The sequence below is a fragment of the Balaenoptera acutorostrata genome, chromosome 1 (assembly GCF_949987535.1).
Source record: "Balaenoptera acutorostrata chromosome 1, mBalAcu1.1, whole genome shotgun sequence".
Classification (NCBI taxonomy): Eukaryota; Metazoa; Chordata; class Mammalia; order Artiodactyla; family Balaenopteridae; genus Balaenoptera; species Balaenoptera acutorostrata.
Genome location: NC_080064.1, coordinates 198,356,472 through 198,376,053, shown reverse-complemented (window position 1 = coordinate 198,376,053; position 19,582 = coordinate 198,356,472). Strand labels below are relative to the sequence as shown.

At 49.1% G+C, this 19,582-nt stretch overlaps 1 protein-coding gene across 1 annotated transcript; it reads left to right on the top strand.

The window, feature by feature from the left end:
• The first annotated feature begins 1,102 nt into the window (after positions 1 to 1,102).
• ADIPOR1 (adiponectin receptor 1) lies at positions 1,103 to 14,915 on the top strand. Its single transcript, XM_057543322.1, has 8 exons — positions 1,103 to 1,239; positions 7,366 to 7,600; positions 9,248 to 9,364; positions 10,392 to 10,563; positions 11,010 to 11,196; positions 12,195 to 12,382; positions 13,531 to 13,724; positions 14,071 to 14,915. The coding sequence occupies exons 2-8, from the start codon at positions 7,460 to 7,462 to the stop codon at positions 14,197 to 14,199; spliced, it is 1,128 nt and encodes a 375-aa protein (XP_057399305.1). The 5' UTR covers positions 1,103 to 1,239; positions 7,366 to 7,459; the 3' UTR covers positions 14,200 to 14,915.
• Positions 14,916 to 19,582: the final 4,667 nt, after the last annotated feature.

Here is a 19,582-nt window from a genome sequence, read left to right as displayed (position 1 = left end):
CTGGGAGCAGGTGAGAGCCTTGTAATGCCATGCTGAGAAACAAACTCAGTCCTGTGGACAGCACACGTTTCTGAGAGTTTTATACAGCGGGCAGCACATAATAGCTAAGGTTTGTGAAGCATTTACGATTTGCCAAGCATCAAACTAAGAGCCTGCATAAATTATCTCAATCCTGACAAAGAGCCCGTGAAACAGCACTATTTTATTCCTGTTTTTCAGACGAGGTACTTATGATGTGGAGCGTTCGGTAACGTGCTCAAGGTGAGAGCCTGGCCAGGGACAGAAGCCTGGGTCTATGTGACTCCAGAGCCTGCTACGCTTTTAACCAGCACCAGAATTAATCCCACTGCCCTGAAGCATCCATACAGGATCATACTAAAGTACCTTCTCTCTGCATCTAGAATACACTGGTCACGTACCAGCCTTGGGAGAAGTGAGAAGTGTCAGTCGCCCAGGCGAGGGCCGCAGCGGGAGCCCGGGGCGGAGCAGGGAGTCCCCGAGGAAGACCAGTCAGCGCCGCCGCGCTGTTTCTAACCAGGAGCCTGCCTGCTTTGTGCCTCGCACACGACGGGCGCTCAGTAAATATTTACGGAAGGGAGGGGCCATGAGGTTGAAAAAGTGGGATTAAGAAGTGCCCAGCCTAGAGGACAAGATGCAGGGTAGGAAATTCGGCATTCCTTCGCAGGGTTCGGTCTAATTCCCTGAAATTCCTTCTCCGTCACTCGCCCTAGTTTGCAACTTGGGGGCGTGGCCCCCTCGAGGCCTTGCGAGGGGGGAGTTTACGATTGGAGCAGAGCGAGGGGGCGGGGCCCGCACGCAGGAGGCGGGGCCGAGGGGGGAGGACCTGCGATTGGGACTTGAGGCGCCGCCGAGCCGCGGAGGGGGCGAGGGCCGTCCTGGGGGGCGGGGCCCCGCGGAGGGGAGGCGGGGCCGAGGGAGCGGGCCTATGATTGGGACTGAGGAAAGATTGTCGGGCTGGAGGGGGCGGGGCCATATGGAGGGGAGGGCCCCGCTCGGGGCAGGGCTGAGAAGCCGGCCTGTGATTGGGCCTTGCTGGGGCCAAGGGGGCGGAGCGCCCGTGAGGACGTGACGCTCCCGCGGAGGTGACGCCGTGCGGGTGCGCGCCCCTTCCGGCGCGGGGAGGGCGCAGAAGATTCCGGCCGCTCGGCCACAGGCCGTGTCTAACGCCGCGGGATGTAGCGCGGGGTCAGTGGCCCCGAGCAGAGCCCGCCGCCCGCTGTAAGTTTCCCGGGGCTCCGCGGCGAGCGGGTGGGAGGGCAGGGGTAGGCCGGAGCGCGAGGCCCCCTGGGAGCCTCAGCGCGGGCCTGAGGCGGCAGCCGTGGAACCGGCCCGACCGGGCGTCCCGAGGGCTTCGAGGGCCCCGAGACCCCCGCCCGAAGCCGGCCGCGCCTCCGGCCACTCCGCGTCGGGTGTCCACCTTCGTGGCCCCTCCCTTGCGCGCCGCGTCCCCCGCTGTCAACAGCCGTGGTGGCTGCCGTGCCTCCCAGTCGTCGGGGTGAGACGTCCGGATTCGGGCTCCGACTCGGGCCCGCCAGGCCGGAGCTGAGCCTGGTCCCAACGCCGCGCGAGGCCAGCAGGCCTGGGTCGCGGAACCGCCTCTCGGCGGGGAGTACCCGCCTTTGGTGGCCTGAGGAGCTCCAAGGTTCCTAGACCGAGACAGTGCGCCCACCTTGATGGGGGAGAAGGGAACGTTGGTGGACAATCTGCCTTTGTTTAAGGTAGTCCCAAAAGCTGCAATGTGAGTAAAATCTAAAGTACGTTGGGGAAAAACGAAATTTCATTCCCTCAGAAATCTCTCATTGATGCCATCCTATATTTGAGATTTTTGGTCAACCCTTCGAGTTTTAAGAAAATAGGTACGTTTCTCCTCGGTTTCTGGTGCTACATTGGCGAAAGGGAAACTGACAAGGCGAATTTCATTTACATAGTTTCAGGTGTCAGAGGAGCAACAGGAGGCCTACAAAGTACTTAGCTGGATTAACCATAGTTTCCCCCCAGTATGTAGAAGAAAGGCTAGAAAACACAGCAGGGACTATATAGGCCACTGACTTAAATCAAGCGAACGCTATAATGGCTGGTTCTTTTCTGAAATGAAGTGATCGTGGGACCTGTCTCCTGCTTTTCTCTCTTAATAGGGGTTGCGTCACCGGTGATGGAGCAACTGCCGTTCCTTAGGTTTTGTAGCGTCCATACAGGAACTTAGTGCTAGGAACTTAGGCGGGCTGGTGTCAAACAGGTTGCAGCGTCAGGGTGGTAGTTCCCAGCTTGCAGCCACTAAACTTCTTTATCCCAGGAGTAACTTCCGTGTTACCTTATAGTGGTTGATACTTGGGGGATCAGTCTTAACAACTGCTGTGTTCCCTGTGAGCAACCGTCTTAGGGTAGACCTCCACAAAACTATACCTAATTTCTGAGTAGAATCTGAAGGCATTCAGTGCTCAGTGGCCAAGAAATTACATGATCCCCAGGGGATAAACAGAAATTTTAAGCAAACACTTTGCCTGCAAGTAGGAGGGAAACTCAGACAAGGGTGCAGCCTTAACCCAGTAGGCTCCCCATTGCTAATGGATAAAGTGCACCACCGTAGGTAGGCTTTTAGGCTGTCTCCAGTTTCTTAAGTCTGGCCTCGTTTTACCTTTCCAAGACTTCCTTATGGAAGGTGGATTATTCATTGCCCTGGGGACTTTGTTCTTTCAAGCCTGCCTAGGTTCATAGCACTACCCTTCTGGAATGCCTTGATCGCATCTTTACCTATCAAGATCCTTTTTTAAAATCTTCCACCGTACCTTTCCTGATTATTCCAACTAAAATTGAGCTTTTCTTCTGAATTCCTCCAGCACTTTATGGCATTTAGCCTTGTAGTGGTTTTAGTGGAAAACAGAAGTTATTGCCTCCTCTTGAAATAGAGGCCAGCAGCCATGCGAAGGCGCTAACTGGTCTCTTTGCCTTCTCTGTAGGCACAGTGCCACGCGTGTTGTGTATAATCAATGGTATTCACAGAGGGATAAAAGACATTTGCACTTCGTTCTCGGCCCAGAAGTTTGTTCTCTATTTCCCTAAGAAATTTCCTTGACTCCTTTACTATAAAGCCAAACGGAAAGTCTTTAACGCTCTTGTCAGTTTCCCTTTCGCCAATGTAGCACCAGAAACCGAGGAGAAACATACCTATTTTCTTAAAGCTCGAAGGGTTGACCAAAAATCTCAAATATAGGATGGCATCAATGAGAGATTTCTGAGGGAATGAAATTTCGTTTTTCCCCAACGTACTTTAGATTTTACTCACATTGCAGCTTTTGGGACTACCTTAAACAAAGGCAGATTGTCCACCAACGTTCCCTTCTCCCCCATCAAGGTGGGCGCACTGTCACGGTCTAGGAACCTTGGAGCTCCTCAGGCCACCAAAGGCGGGTACTCCCCGCCGAGAGGCGGTTCCGCGACCCAGGCCTGCTGGCCTCGCGCGGCGTTGGGACCAGGCTCAGCTCCGGCCTGGCGGGCCCGAGTCGGAGCCCGAATCCGGACGTCTCACCCCGACGACTGGGAGGCACGGCAGCCACCACGGCTGTTGACAGCGGGGGACGCGGCTGTCCCATCTACGTGTGATCATGCTGGTGAACTAAACAGTCATCTTTAAATCCAGAAGCTTTACTAATACTGGTGGGGTATTTTCTGGTGCTGGTACTCATCAAAGTTGTTACGTTTTGTCCTTAATGCCCATTTGTCCCTCACGGCACCCACTGGACTTTGTTCCTCTCACTGTACTCAAAGTTGATTGCCTTTACCTGCTCAGAAATGTTGGGGACGTGGATAACGTTTATAAAGTTTTAGCCATCTTGGATTGAAGAGATCCTTGAAAGTGCCCTCTAGGCAAACTGGTTCCAAGTGATTGGCTTTTAGACATGCACCTAGTTTGCTTTTGTTTCATCGGGGCTTTCACAATATAAAGTTATCACTATAATGTGTAACTATAGTGGCCATATATGTGTAATTTACTTAAAAGCCAGGTATTAAAAACAAGGACTGGTACGAAACACCTTCGTATTCCTGTATACTTTACTTTTTTTCTTTCTGTCACGGCATTTGAAAAGCTTACCTGTCTCTGGGATCAAAAAAAAACAGACCCCTTCTGTTGGGATAGCTTTATCTGGAGAAGAGCTACAAAGAAAGTTACATTGTGATTTTTCACTGCAGACTCTTAAGTCAGTGACACTGGGATCAAATAGGAAATCTGAGGCTCCCTTACTGCGATTTGATAGTTTTCAAACATAAGCCTTTGCCTTGACTCACTTCCCCCCAGCAGTGCTGTGACACCACCTTCCCTAAGAAAGAGAAGCAGGCAGAGGACAAGGTGGCTGTGTTGTCTTTACCGCTAGGCTAGTCTTGCTTTAGAACAGTGAGAGTCATGTAGGCGTAAGATGCAGCTTACCCGTGGAACCTCTGAGGGCCCAGGGACCCCAGATTAAAAACTCCTAGAAGAAGTTTTGTGCCTTTGACTCCAGGGAAGGAATGTGCTATAGCCTGGAAAACTTGGGAACTGGTTCACAGAATAAATGTCTCTGAAAGTGTGAGAGAAGTAAACTCACCAGCAAATGCTGGCAATTAAGAATCAGTCCTTTCCCTAGTTTGGCACCAGATAATCTTATTTATAGGAGCACAAGCACCTCCCTGCCTCCACAGCTTTATTCTCTGATGTCATAGGTTTATCCAGTTGGAAAGCTTAGTGGTAAAGATTTATCAGCTTGAATTGAAGAAATCCCATCAAAAATGCACTCAGTGGAGTCTGGCCCAATTATAATTGCTCTATTGGGTGTGGCGAGTTTGAGGGAAAATGTGTTTCCTCTAAAATAGGTAAGGATAGGAAAGCTAGTAGAAAGCTGAAGTACATTCGGCTCTCCTGAGGGCTCCCAGAGTCAGTCTTAACATTTTAGGGACTGAGGCTGGTGTTATATAGTAGAAACTGAAATGCTTGCTTGCAGTAATTCCCAGCTGTTTGTGAGTGGTCCACGCTGTCAAGTTATATTTTCAGGTCTTAGCATTATTGGCTTTTCTTTCTTGCCAGACCTCTGACCCCTCTCTCTCCCTTTCCTGTCCCTGTGTTGCTACAGTTTAGAAGACCCAGCTGAACAGTGGACTTTGCTCACTATGGTGACATGACAGCACTCAAAGTAACTGAACTTAGTGTGTGGCCATCCTAGTTTAGGGGTTCTCCGTCCACTGTCCTCCTGGAGCAGTGCAATTTTATCACTGGTTTTGTACATATCACAGATTACCTTATGCCATCTGATTACAGGCTCTTTCAAGACAATGACTTAACTTGTTCAACTTTGTATTTTGCACAGTACCTTAAAGTGCCTTAGGGTGCTGGCACTAAATACACTTGTTAAGTATTCAGTGAATGTGTTGGCTTACTCTGGGGAGAGGGACAGGAGAAAGCCCTACAAGCACAAGTCCATAAACCCTTAGCTAGCAACAGAAGCTGATAGGTCATATGCTTCTTGCTGGAATGCTGCCTCATTCATTCATTCATTCATTCATTTTGAAATACGTGTTCTGACCAAAAGCAGGGATATGTATAAATTTGTGATCTATGTAGTGTTGTATCCCAGAACCTGAGAATATCTATATCTATATCTATATATCTGTTTTAAGCCCTAGTGGCCACCCCTCAAATACTGGCAGCAGTATTCTAGAATAGCTGAGTATATTCCCCTTTTCAGACTTCTCCAAGACGCCAAAGCTATTTATGTTTTCACCCCAGTATAAATTTATTTCTTATTTAAGCTGTTTATTCAGTAGTACTTCACTTTGAGGAAATATGTTTTGTGGTCAGCTTATTGAGAAAGATTTCCCAATGTTTCTGCTTACATGGGTTGCCTATCTCTTGAGGTTTCAGAGGCCTCCAATTTCCTGTTCTCCTTGGGCTCAGTTGTTGGCTATGACTGTGGGCTGGCATCTCTCTTGTCAGAGTCTTGCACATTTGGAGGAAGAGGAACTGCCTGTGTGTTGACACTGTAGACAGGTCTGCGTGCACTGAGTTATGGGCGTCTGTTCTCTTGAACCAGCTCTGCCAGTAGCTTTCAGCTGTGCTTGTGTGTTGAGCGTAGCATGACTGTTTTGAAACTTGAGGATTGCCCTCACCTGACTGCATATATCCCATGATAATCCCTGAGAAAGAATTGAGATCACCGTTGGGTAAACAAAGAACTGGTACAAGATGCCAAAGATGGACGTCTGGTGAACAGCCACGGGGGACGGACACGGTGCCTTGCTCGGGAGCAGGGCTGTGTTGACTGCCCATAGGCAAGGTGTGGGTTCCCCGAGCTTCCGTTTCCTCCCCGTCATGCAGCTCACTCCATGTGCAGGTGTCGCCTGGCCCTCTTTGCATTGCCCTGTGGTTTTCGGGGCTCAGGTGACGAGTGCAAGAAAATGTGAATATTCTGGCTCCTCTTGCTGCAAGCAGTAAACGCCTTTGTTGCGGGGGTGGAAATCTTGGGGCACTTTTCCCCTCCTTTCCATATTGCCTTCATCTCCCTGGGGCCTGATTAAAGACTACTTCCTTACAGGATCTGTGTGCCTGTCTCAGGTCTCTGAAAAGCTCGTTTGAGTGGGGCGTAGGTCATGAGCCATGGTTGCTGGGACAGCTTGCTGAGCCGGTTGTTTGGTGGCAGAGGGCAAGGCTGGGCTGCCTCCTGCCTTCAGCCTCCCGCGTCCAGGCAAGTTATTGCTGCTGTAAGGAGCGGCTGTGAGGAAAGCTTGCTGTCCAGGTGTTGAACCCAGGCTGTGATCCTATAATAGAAGTAGTAGACCTGGCAGAGAAATTAACCACTGGGCACCTAGCCCACAGCCAATTTCCTTTTGTGTGCAAGGCACACGTGTCAGAGCATTCGTAGGTAAAGCCCACTGAGTTCAGTCGGCAGTTAGTTCACGTCTAAGCCTGGGTGGTCTCGTAGTAATTACAGCCAGGTGTCGGCTTCCTCGTTTTGCTCCTCAGTCTCAGAGCCAGGACTTCCCAGGGCAGACTAGCTCTGGGAATGGTGGGCTAAACTCGGCTCCGTACGTGTGGGAGGGACTTGCGGGTGGGTAGCTGTTTTTCTGTGGTGACAGTTTGGTGCAAAAAACAAATCCTTTGAAGGCAAGCAACTAGGTTTTCAGCCATATCTTTAAGATTAGTGAGGTTCCAAGTAAAGGGTGATAGTTAAGAGGAGAACAAAAGCGCTTAACTGGCCTCTAGGACTGGAGAGGCTGTTAGTTGAGGGGCTGTGTCTTAGTCCCTGTGTATTGACTCGTAGAAATGAGATGTAAAAGGAATAAATTGTCGACACCCTTTGTGTTTGTGTTTGCTTTCAGTGTCTTCCATCACAGGGAACTCTCTGCCCCCTGGGGCCGAGAGACCCCACCCTTTCCCCAAGCTGAAGCCGCAGAGCATTGAGGTACCAGCCAGATGTCTTCTCACAAAGGACCTGTGGTGGCCCAGGGCAATGGGGCTCCTGCCGGGAACAGGGAGGCTGACACAGTGGAGCTGGCTGAGCTGGGCCCCCTGCTAGAGGAGCAGGGCAAGCGGGGCGTCGCCAGCCCAACCAAAGTAAGTTGTCCCCCCAGGGCCTGCCTCTCCCCTTAGGCCTATCGGTCTCCGTTTCTTAAGGTCTCGACTGTCTCCCCAAGGGACTCTCTCTACCCTAGTCCTCATCACCTGTAGTGTAACTCTTTTTATCTGTTTTTCCCACTGTAAGCGGTTGCTTATACCCCAGTGCTTAGCACAAGACCTGAAATCCTGCAAGTGGTCAGCGCCTGTCTGTGGTTGAAGGAAGGAAGCAGTCAGGCAAGATTAGGCTGGGCTTCAAATAATGAACAAACAAAAATCCCTGTAGCGAGTGAAGTAACCTAACGTAGGGTTAGGACAGGAATAAAGACGCAGACGTAGAGAATGGACTTGAGGACACGGGGAGGGGGAGGGGGAAGGGTAAGCTGGGACAAAGTGAGAGAGTGGCATGGACACATACACACTACCAAATGTAAAACAGATAGCTAGTGGGAAGCAGCCACATAGCACCGGGAGATCAGCTCGGTGCTTTGTGACCACCTAGAGGGGTGGGATAGGGAGGGTGGGAGGGAGACGCAAGAGGGAGGAGATATGGGGATATATGTATACGTATAGCTGATTCACTTTGTTATACAGCAGCAACTAACACAACAGTGTAAAGCAGTTATACTCCAATAAAGATGTTTAAAAAAAAAACAAACCTGTAGCTTTGACAAGGTAGAAGTCTCTCACGTAGAAGAATTCTGGAAGTAGCCGCTCCAGGCTGGTGTGGACGCTGCACTCCGGGCAGGCACCTGTCCTGCTCTTCCATCTCATTCTTAATGTGTCGCCGAGGGGCGGGGGTGGGGGTGGGGGAGAAGGGCCCACCCTTCCTGAAAGCACCTGGCAGTACTTCATGCACATCGATGTGGTCTTTTCATTTTGCCTGAGCAAAATTGCAGTAGCATTGCCACCCTGAGTGAAACCAAGGACTCCGTTACGGAGGGGGAGAGAGAGAATGGGGGGAGAGGGGGTCTATATCAGTGTGCGTCACGAAATCTAAGAGGAAGCATCACAGGAGAAAGAACGGCCGGGGGGAGGAGCTGCCGTCCGCCTGCATGGCTCGGAGCCTCTCTCCCTGGGAGGCGAGGGCCGTGGGGCTGCACACTGTGTGCCAGGCCTCCGTACAGCACGGGAGGGCCTGCCGCTTCTTTCGCGGAGCCACTTCCGAGGCCCTGCTTCTCCTGGGAGCTGCTGTGGATGCAGAGTTTCAGTCGCGGTGGCATCCCCAGAGCCAGTGAACAGAGAACTGAAGAGATTTAAATTGTTAGGGGAATCTCTGAAACTCTGTCTTTTTCATTCTTTTGAGAATTCAGTGATCTGGGAGAGAGAAATATTCGGGAAATTGGGGCAAGTTAAGAACCGCTGTCTTAGCGATAAGGGTGGGCTGTTTGGACAGGGTGGGCGCTAGTCCCGTGTGCCTCGGGTGCCAGTGTCCATCCGTCTGTCCCCCGTGTGCTGCGTTGGGCTTTCGCTCCAGCATTTACAGAGTTGTAAACTAGTGCACTGTCATGCTGTAGGAGAAAAGGCCACAAGGCCTGTGTGTGGGAGAGAGGCTGGGCAGAGGGCAGTGAGTTGGGGTTTCTCTGGATCGCTCACTCTGGACTAGGGAACTCCTGGGGTGGGTGTGTGTTTCCTTCGTTCCTGCAGGCCGAAGAAGAGCAGGCATGCCCAGTGCCTCAGGAAGAGGAGGAGGAGGTGCGGGTGCTGACACTGCCCCTGCAAGCCCACCATGCCATGGAGAAGATGGAGGAGTTTGTGTATAAGGTCCTGTCCTGGAAGGGGGCGGGCAGGCTCACCTGGGCTCCCCCCATGTGGCAGGCATGCACTGGGGGGAAGAGCTTTCACTCCTGTGCGTGGGCTTGGTTTTCTTTACAGGGAAGTAAATCAAGGGGAATCTGGCTAAATTTTTACTGCCTACTGTGTTGGCGTTGCTCAAAATATATTCTAAAACAGGAGTTCTTAACTATTTTTGCTATCAGTCCCTTTGGCAGTCATCAAAATATTAGAATGTGATATAGTAACACGGGCACCTTTATTAATACGTTAAATATGCATAACAAGCTATAATGCATTTTATTAGAATTTATAATTTCTTAAGTGGTAATGAGTAGAAACAATATTTTGATATCTGCAAAACTAGTGTATGAAAATATCTGTGATTTCTATTGGTGACAGAGTCACAAATTCTAATACTAGGCTTGCTCACACTTACAACTGAGGGAAATGTTAAATTTAGTTAGAAGTGATTGAAAATAAAAATTTTTTTTCCATCCAAATTTCCAACACTGTCCATTGTCCATACGTCCCAGGTTAAGAAGCCCTGCTCTGAAAAGTCATAGGCTCAACCCAGTGAGAACTTAGCATCTAAAGGGGGGAAAGGATGGACAGGCGGCCACCAGAGTCTCCGGGGGCAGAGGGGCAGAGGGGTAAATGTATATTTTTAAAACCATATATATAATTTCCATTTCCTTGTTTTCATTCACTACATCTACTGAATTTTAAAACTCAAGTAGCTGAAAGGAGGTCCTGCCGTATTCTCTTTAAAGACTGAGAAACACTTACCTACTTACCTAAGCATGTCCAGGTGAACTATCATGACACAAGAACAAAGCCATTACCGAGCCGTTGGTCCTGGGGTAGCCTCGCTCGTGCTGTGCCTTGGCTTCTCTGGCCCCAGGCTGGCCCCGCCGTTCCCCGGGCCCCTCTGGAGCCGGGCTGATGCGCTCCTTCACCCCTTGTCCTGGGGAGGCTCGCGTCCCCCGGGCCCCGCTGAGGGAGCGTGTGGTTCCAGGTCTGGGAGGGTCGCTGGAGGGTCATCCCCTACGACGTGCTCCCCGACTGGCTGAAGGACAACGACTACCTGCTGCACGGCCACAGGCCGCCCATGCCCTCCTTCCGGGCCTGCTTCAGGAGCATCTTCCGCATCCACACGGAGACCGGCAACATCTGGACCCACCTGCTTGGTGAGTGGTCTGCGTGGAAGAGCAGACTTTTGTCTCCTTAAAGGCCCAGGACTTGTATAGCCTTTGTCCATGGGAAAGCAAAACAACGTGTTGTGACAGTTTGACAGCTGGCGTCGTGCCTTTAAACTGCCAGTGAGCTTGCTGGGCCCTTCATCGCTGGTCTGTAAGACAGGGGTGGGGGGGCCTAGAAGCGGGAGGAGACGACGTCCTCTGTGGTCAGAACCGTCCCCGGTGCAGGCAGCTCCTCCCACTTCATAATCCCCGTGGTAGAAACAAAACGCCAGCATTTCAGAGGATGCTCTTTCTGTCTGGGTTTGTGTGAGTGGTGCTGTTTTCTCCGGAAGTTGTCGGCCGCGTCGCCCACAGCTCAACCTGTGGCTTTAGTGCTGGTTCAAATCATCACACGTTCCCTTTTTCCTCAGGCTTCTCTTCTCTCCGTCCTGTAGGTTTTGTGCTGTTTCTCTTTCTGGGAATCCTGACCATGCTCAGACCAAACATGTACTTCCTGGCCCCCCTTCAGGAGAAGGTGGTGTTCGGGATGTTCTTCCTGGGCGCGGTGCTCTGCCTCAGCTTCTCCTGGCTCTTCCACACCGTCTACTGTCACTCGGAGAAGGTCTCTCGGACCTTTTCCAAGTGAGTGAGAGGAACCTCGGTAGGGGACGACCATGCGCCGTTGTCACACCTGTGGCCCAGGGGCTGGCAGGCCCTGGGAGCTCGGGCAGCTCCTGAGGAGCCCCTGGCGTGCCGGAGGCGGGGCCTTGTGTTTGGCGGGTGTAAGAGCGCCGGGAGGCCTTTCTCTCAGATCCTCCCTGGAAGGCTTCACTGCAGCCTCCGCAACAGACGGGGTCCGGTTGTGCGTATAGTTTCTGCCTGGGCAGTGCTGCCCTTTGTGACACTTGCGGTACCCATGGGCTGCTCGCTAGGACTGAGTACCCAGCCCTGTCCTACCTTCCTGGTGGCCCAAGCCGCTCGGGACGTGGCAAAGTTTCTGTGCTCCGTCCTGCTGGTGCTCCGACCCACCAGTCCAGTAAAGCTTACCTTTGCTGCCCGCACATTGCTGGAAGCCCCAGATGTCCACCCTCTAAGGCTCTCCTTATTCCCCCGTTCTGAGCCTGGAGTTCTGTTTGTTTGCTTGTTTTTGTTGTTGTTGTTGTTGGTTTTGGAGGTGATGGTGAGTTATTTTGTTTTTCTCAGTAACACCAGTAACAAGAAAGCATTTTTATCTTTAAAAAGTCGACTAAAACAGAACAGTACACCTTAAATACTCCCAATTTAAGGGTTTTGTTCTTAGAACTCAACCTGTCAGAACTGGGGAATACTCAGAGCCCTTCCTGCGTGGAAGCTGGGGCTGGTTGGATTGTGATGGAATTCCTGAATTTAAGTATCCATGAGGGGGATGTAGCTGCTCACAACCAGGGGAAAGGGATGCAGTTCAGACTTTGCCACTGCAAAATAGAAGTGCTTGACCTCATGGGATTTTGATTCAGGATATAGGATAGATCGTGTGGGAAGTGAGGGGCGGGGGGTGGTCACATCTGAGAGCAGCTGGAGAACAGAAAGAACCAGTTTAACAAGCCCTAAGAGTTCTTCACTTCTCCCACTGATCCGTTTCATTTTGTGGCTCTTTTCAGACTGGATTATTCAGGGATTGCCCTGCTGATTATGGGGAGCTTTGTCCCCTGGCTCTATTACTCCTTCTACTGCTCCCCACAGCCACGGCTCATCTACCTCTCCATCGTCTGTGTCCTGGGCATCTCTGCCATCATTGTGGCACAGTGGGACCGGTTTGCCACTCCTAAGCACCGGCAGACAAGAGCAGGTGGGTCAGAAGACAGAGCACAATACTTCATAGGTATTTGGACCTTGAGGCCAAGGGGGTCAACCCTGGGCCCCCATCCAGACCCTGATCTGTGTTTAGAACTTTCAAAACAGCGTGCATTTTCAAAGCTCAGTTCTCCCCCAAGTTTCATACTGTTTCAGTAAAATGTTAATGGGACAGATAATTACCAACCTGGTCAATGAGCTACAAGTGTAGAAATGACTGCTCTTATATTTGGTTTGAGGAAGTTAAAAAATGTACAAAGCAGTCATTTTAGTGACCTGAGGGTCACTGAGCTCAGTCCTGAGCTCAAACCAAGGGGCTAAAATTAAACCACCCAAAGTTATTTTACTAAGGGAATGGAAGGCTTGGCTTGGTAAATGAAAATACCTTGGGCATAAACACTGTTACCAAGTAACGCGATAGCTGTGAGCATAAACATCTTCCTGTTGTCTCATCCAGACTCGAGCTTTATTACTCGCAGCAGCACATCAATTAGCGCTAGTCTTCGGTCCCTTTAGACTTAACATCTGCTGTGTTTTAACCTTCCTTTAAAAGAATTAAGTACTCATCAGGTGCCAACCGTGTGCCAGACTGCTGCTTTACCAAGGCCGTCTGCAGAAATGGAGAGGCGGTCCCTGCCCTGCGGTTGCGTGTAGGGCGGTGCTGTTGAGCCGGCACCCACCCGTTCTGTCCGTCCCTTTACTTACTTTGTGTCCAGAGGCCACTGACGACTTGTAATCTGGGTCTGTCTGTCTCCTCAGGAGGTCAGGGTCCTGATCCTAATGGGAAACCTGTCTTGCTCCTCCCTGGCTGGCAAACCACCCGAGGCCTCACCATGTCGGTTCTGTACCCAAGGCAGCCATCAGGAGGTTCTGACCTACATGGTCGCCTAGGCTGCTTCACGGATAATAAAGAATGTGAGACGTTCGTTCTTGGCGCTCCTTAGGAGGGAATAGCTATATCAGCATCTACACAGCCTTCTTCCCATTCTGAATGTTAAAGAAATATCTGCTGAGTGTTCTCCATCTTGCGCTAAGTTTCCTGAACATGTACTGTTCACCAGAAAGAGCTCATCAGAGTGAGACAGCAGTGCCTTCCAAGCAGCACTGTTTCCATGCCTGACGCTCTGTGTCTGCTTTGTTCAGGGGTGTTCCTGGGGCTTGGCTTGAGCGGCGTCGTGCCCACCATGCACTTTACAATCGCGGAGGGCTTTGTCAAGGCCACCACGGTGGGCCAGATGGGCTGGTTCTTCCTCATGGCTGTGATGTACATCACCGGAGCCGGCCTTTATGCCGCGCGGATTCCTGAGCGCTTCTTCCCTGGAAAATTCGACATATGGGTAAGAAACGACGCTTCAGCGGGGCCTGTGGTGGTGAGACCGGCCCACAGGTAGAGCTCGGAGTCAGAGGCAGCGAGAGACATGGGTCAGGTAGTGTCTGGGGTTGCACACGAGTTCCTACATGCATGTCCATGCGTGTAGGTGGGAGAATGGCGGGGAGGGGAGTGACCAATAGTAACATTTTGGCATATCCCTGACAGGGCTTAAAAATTTTTTTTCTCCAACAAATTTATCACTTTTATGATGTAAAAAATTTTAGGGAGGAACGAGGAGAGGCGAGTGCCTTCTCCACTTCCTCCAGCCTTCCCTGCCGTCACCCTGAGGCCCCTCTCTTGTGTCCCTGCAGTTCCAGTCTCATCAGATCTTCCACGTCCTGGTGGTGGCAGCCGCCTTCGTCCACTTCTACGGGGTCTCCAACCTTCAGGAGTTCCGATACGGCCTGGAAGGAGGCTGTACTGACGACTCCCTCCTCTGAGCCGCCCCCCAAGGGCACAGCAGGAACTTCCCAAGTGCTTTTAAAATAACTTCTTTGCTGAAGTGAGAGGAAGAGTCTGAGTTGTCTTGTTTCTAGAAGAAACCTCTTAGAGAATTCAGTACCAACCGAGCTTCAGCCCACTTCACACTCACTGGGCAATAAACTCTCCATTCCCTCGCTGAGAGCAGTGGGGATGGGCAGACGTGGCCGCGCCCCCCTCGGTAAGGCAACTACTGTCCCCTCACAGAGACGGGGCTTTGAAGCTCATGTTGAGATTTTACCCCTCCTCCAACCGTTCTGGGGAAAAATGATGGACTGGGACTTTTCAGAAATTCTGTTTCTGGAAGAAACTGTCCCTCCCTCACCCCCGTCTTGACTTTGTAACCTGGCTTATAACAGGCCATCCGTTTTTGTAGCACACTTTTGAAAAACAGTTATAACCTCGTCCATCTTTCTAGGGCCTGGACCTGCTCACACAGCAGGAAGAGCAAAGCCACCAACTTTTACACAGCCGGCTAATCATGGAAGTGTGTCCAGGCTTCAAATAACTTGAGTTTTAATGTTTTCTTGGCAGAGTAATGTAAAATTAAAGTGGGGAAAGATATTTAATATTTAATACTAAGCTTTAAAAAGAAACCTGCTATCATTGCTATGTATCTTGATGCAAAGACTATGATGATAATAAAAGAGTACAGAAGACACTTGGCATTCAAAGATTTAACATGAGTGGTCTCAGCTATTTGCACATAAGTCCAAAGGATTAAAACCAGTAAAATCATTTCAGATTCTGCTGAGGCACAAATCTGAATCATAGGTATTGACAGGCTGGTGTGTGCGGGCCAGCGAATGAGCCTAACTGAATTCCTAGCATCTGCTCCTCCAGACCGCTTTACGTGTCTCTACTCAGCGCCCAGACATTTCCTGAAGAAGTTAGTATGCTGTAGTAGTGTTCAATAATTAGAAGATATCTGCCTTGTGAACACCAAAGGCCTACTACATATTAATACTTTAGACTTCAGTTCTTTTAAAACTGCCCTGATTAAGGTGGTCTCGTCAAGAGGTTATTCCATGCCTTTTTGTGCCTTTGCAAATTGTCCTCATCCTGACAACGAGTTCTGTTCATTGGATGCAAAAGGCCTGCAGTAGTCACTTCTGAGCTGTGTAGACATTGGATGGGAATCTTTTTTTTTTTTTTTAATTTAATTTCTGGCTATGCCAGGTCTTAGTTGCAGCACGAGGGATCTTCGTTGCAGCATGCAGACTTCTTAGTTGCAGCACGTGGACTCTTAGTTGCGGCATGTATGCGGGATCTAGTTCCCTGACCAGGGATCGAACCCAGGCCCCTTGCATTGAGAGCACGGAGTCTTACCCACTGGACCACCAGGGAAGTCCCCAGATGGGAATCTTCTTGGGTTACAGAGTTGGGTTCACTTTAAGGGTCAAGTCTGTACAACTAGGAGAACAAGTGATCCTTTCAAAAAATAATCCAACTAGGCCAACAAATCTCTACCTCCGGTGGTAATCAGGGAAATGTAGTTAAAACCAACCTGATAAACCATTTCACTCCTACCAGATTGGCACAAATTAAAAGTCCTAAGACTGAGTGTTGGTATGGATGTGGAGCAGACCAGATGCTGCTGGTGGAACCGTACATAGTAGGACCACTTTGGACATGGTGGAGTATACATGTTACAACATTCAAACATTACATGAAACAATACAATGTGAGATGCATCTGATATCTATCCTAGGTTACTTCATTAAAAAAATGCTGGTTCTGGGGCTTCCCTGGTGGCACAGTGGTTAAGAATCCGCCTGCCAACGCAGGGGACACGGGTTCGAGCCCTGGTCCGGGAAGATCCCACATGCCGCAGAGCAACTAAGCCCGTGTGCCACAATTACTGAGCCTGCGCTCTAGAGCCCGCAAGCCACAACTACTGAGCCCGAGAGCCACAGCTACTGAAGCCCGCGCACCTAGAGCCCGTGCTCCGCAACAAGAGAGGCCACCGCAGTGAGAAGCCCGTGCACCGCAGAGAAGAGTGGCCCCTGCTCGCCGCAACTAGAGAAAGCCCGCGCACAACGATGCAGCCAAAAATAAATTTTTTAAAAAATGCTGGTTCTGACCCACTAAGTTGTTTCATAACTCATCAATGGGTCACAACTCACATTTTGAAAAACATTACCCTTGAAAAACTTAGCTTGTACTAACAGATTCATTGTAGCTTTGCATAGTAGCAACATACTGCAGACAAGCCAACTGTCCAGAACTTTGAGTGGAAAAATAAATCTTGGTTTATTCTTATGATGAAACACTATTTAGCAGTGAGAGCTAGTTACAGTGATGACAACATGGTTGAATCTCAAGATTCGGAGGAGGGAGTGGGGCTACTTGGAGTAATACGTCTGGTGTGATTGCACTGATGTACCATCCAGAAATGTGCAAAGTCAATGATAGCTTAAGGGTATAAACACGGTAAATACTTTAAAAAAGGAAATGTTAATTCAGAAAAATGGTTACCTCTGAAGGGGAAAGGACAGGGTAACATACTGGATATTTCTAAAGTAAAGCTTATATTTATTAAATTGCAGTTGCATACCTGGGTGTTCATACTGTGATCACTTTTTCTTGCATATATAATAAGTCTATCTGTTTAATGCAAAACATTTTTAAGTTTAAAAAAGTACTTAGGGAGCTGATAGCAGAAGTCTCAAACTGCTGACCTGCAGGCCGCAAACATTCACAAACTTGACCTGTTCGGAAACAACCTCGGCCCAATAGCGGCTGTGTCTTTAGAGAGGGCTGCACTCTCAGGTTCATCCTCGGGCCCTACCCAGCGGTGTGGTCACCTGCCTGGCCCCTGGAGGCATCTGAGTTTGCAACCACTAGTATAGAAAGAACTGGAAGGAAACGAACCACATCTGGTCCAACTCCATCCATGTTGTACTTGAGGAAATATGAGACCCACAGCAATTGGTGAGACCCCACGTGTATGTGCTTCCTCATCTTCCAGTAGACAGGACCAGGGAAACAGTCTGAGCGAGACATCTTCTTTGATGTCTTGAGCATCTTCTTTGTACTTTTCATGTTCTTTTATGTCTTTATTTTTAACCCTGTTAAGTAGGTGGTATTATCCCATTCCACAGATGAAGAAATTAAGGCCCCAAAAGACCAAGACTTTTCCACAAGATGACAGACAGGATTGCAGTATCTGAATCCAGATCATTCTGACTTAAAACCCCAGGTTCTAAAGCCTCAGATCATTTAAAAATCCTGATTTCACTATCCCTTACCTTTACCAAAACTGCTAACTAGCAGCAGGTGAATATTACCTTCTTTCTCTAACTGCATGCTATGGTTCATTCACTTCCTAAATACTTGTTGAGGACCTGCGGTGTTCTAGGCAATATAGGAGAAAAGTAAGTGATGATAGAAACACTGATAAGTTTTGATTAAAGAAAGGCCAAGAATGAAAGCTAAGAATCTGACTCTACCCTCTTCCTATCATTAAATAAACAATTAGGGAAGAGACTAATCTCTAGCTATAGAACATCTATTGTCTTGCAATCTAAGAAAGCTTCAGCACAGCCCTATGTTTGGGAGAAGTCCTTGATGTAAAAGCGGCTCACAGAGGATTCCCATCTCCCCCAGAAAGTGCCTTCCTTAGTATCTGTGTTATCACTGGTCAGGGGCAGGAACCAGCCCTTGGGAGGCATGAGGTAGGCCTGGGTGCAAATTCACAATGAATTTCAAAGCAGCAGCTGCGGCCCTGCTGTGATTACATTAGTAATTAAGAGACGCATTCTCATTTCTGCCATACTCTGGGGGCACAAAAATGCAATGCACTCTGCCTAGCTGGTTTAGAGATTTGACCTATATTCTACGTACTTGATCTAGAGTTCCACAGCGCATCCCCGTTTTCCCTTACTGAAACCCTTCAGTAGCTGTAAACACCCAGAGTCATCCCTGGAGTCCAAACAAAAAGGCAGGGCAATGTGTGGAACCTGGCTGATTGACTCACCTCATCCAGACACACCCCTCCAACAATGGACTTAAGAAACTCAGAATCAGTCTGGGCTGTAGCGTACTGAGTCAGATGTCCAAACGACTAGAAATATTCTCACTTGAGGACCGTGTTCCCACAACTTAAGCACACAAAACATGCTAGGGCTGTACCCTTGAAGAAAACAGAAGCCTGAACTAGTTCCCACAGTGTGCTGGCTTTCTTGCTAGCAGTTTCTCCATCTTTTACTCTCTGGAAAAGGAGTGCGCATATTCTAAACAAAGCCTCTTTTATTAAGTTCCCTCTCATATTTGGAAAAACACTCAGTTTAGCAGCCAGGAATTAGGCAATATCATTAAAGCACCTGGGTGCTATTCTGCAACCAGAAAACAAGGGATTATTTTCATTTAAATTATACATATTTTTAATTCACATGATGCAAAGTTCAAAAGGCATAAAAATATATAGAGGAAAACATCTCCCTCCCACCCTGTCTCCCAACCAACCAGTTCCTCTCTCCAAAGAAACTAACGTTACTACTCTATTTTGTATCATCATTCCAAATGCAATTTTTATACGTATACAGGCAAATACGACTATTTATATCTTCCCAACCTTTTTACACAACTAATAGCAAAGTATGCACACTTTTCTCAACTTCATGGTATTGAACTGTATGGATGTACTACTATACGTTACTGAACCAGTCCCCTACTGATGGGCGTTAAACTTTTTTTCAATACAGTCTACAAACAACCTTGCACACACATCATTTTACATGTGTGTGAATATATACACAGGATAGATTTATAAAAATCGCTGTTAAAGGATATCTGCATTCATCATTTTGGTGAACTTTTCCAAAATGCCCCCCATAAAACTTGTACCAATCCTGCACTCACAATATGGAAATCAGAGAGAATTTTAGATCAGAGATACGATATGAGAGATGGAAACACTACGTAAAATTAGACTGCTACCCACTTGGCTACAGTGTTATTATCCCTAAAGAATCAAAGGCCCCACAGAGGAAAACAGTACAAACACAACTGGTTTGGACCTTCAAATGAATTGAATCAAGGAACCTCATTCCCTTCTGAGCCACTGAGATAAGTGCGCCGAAATCAATCAGAAGCTCAGCATCCAAGAGCTGTGAAAGGCAGCAGAAGCGGAATAGGGGAGATGAGGACTTCTGGGATTTCTAAGAAGATCCTTCGCAATCTCCCTCGCAGTGTCCAGCTTTTAGGGACCGCAAGTTCCTTCCACTTAACTGTCTCGGACTGCAGAAGCAGAGGAGAACCACCCAGCAGTGATGACAGGCCCGATTGTGACACAGAGAACGCTGAAGTCCGTGGTCGCAGGACTCAGAGGATTCTCACCAC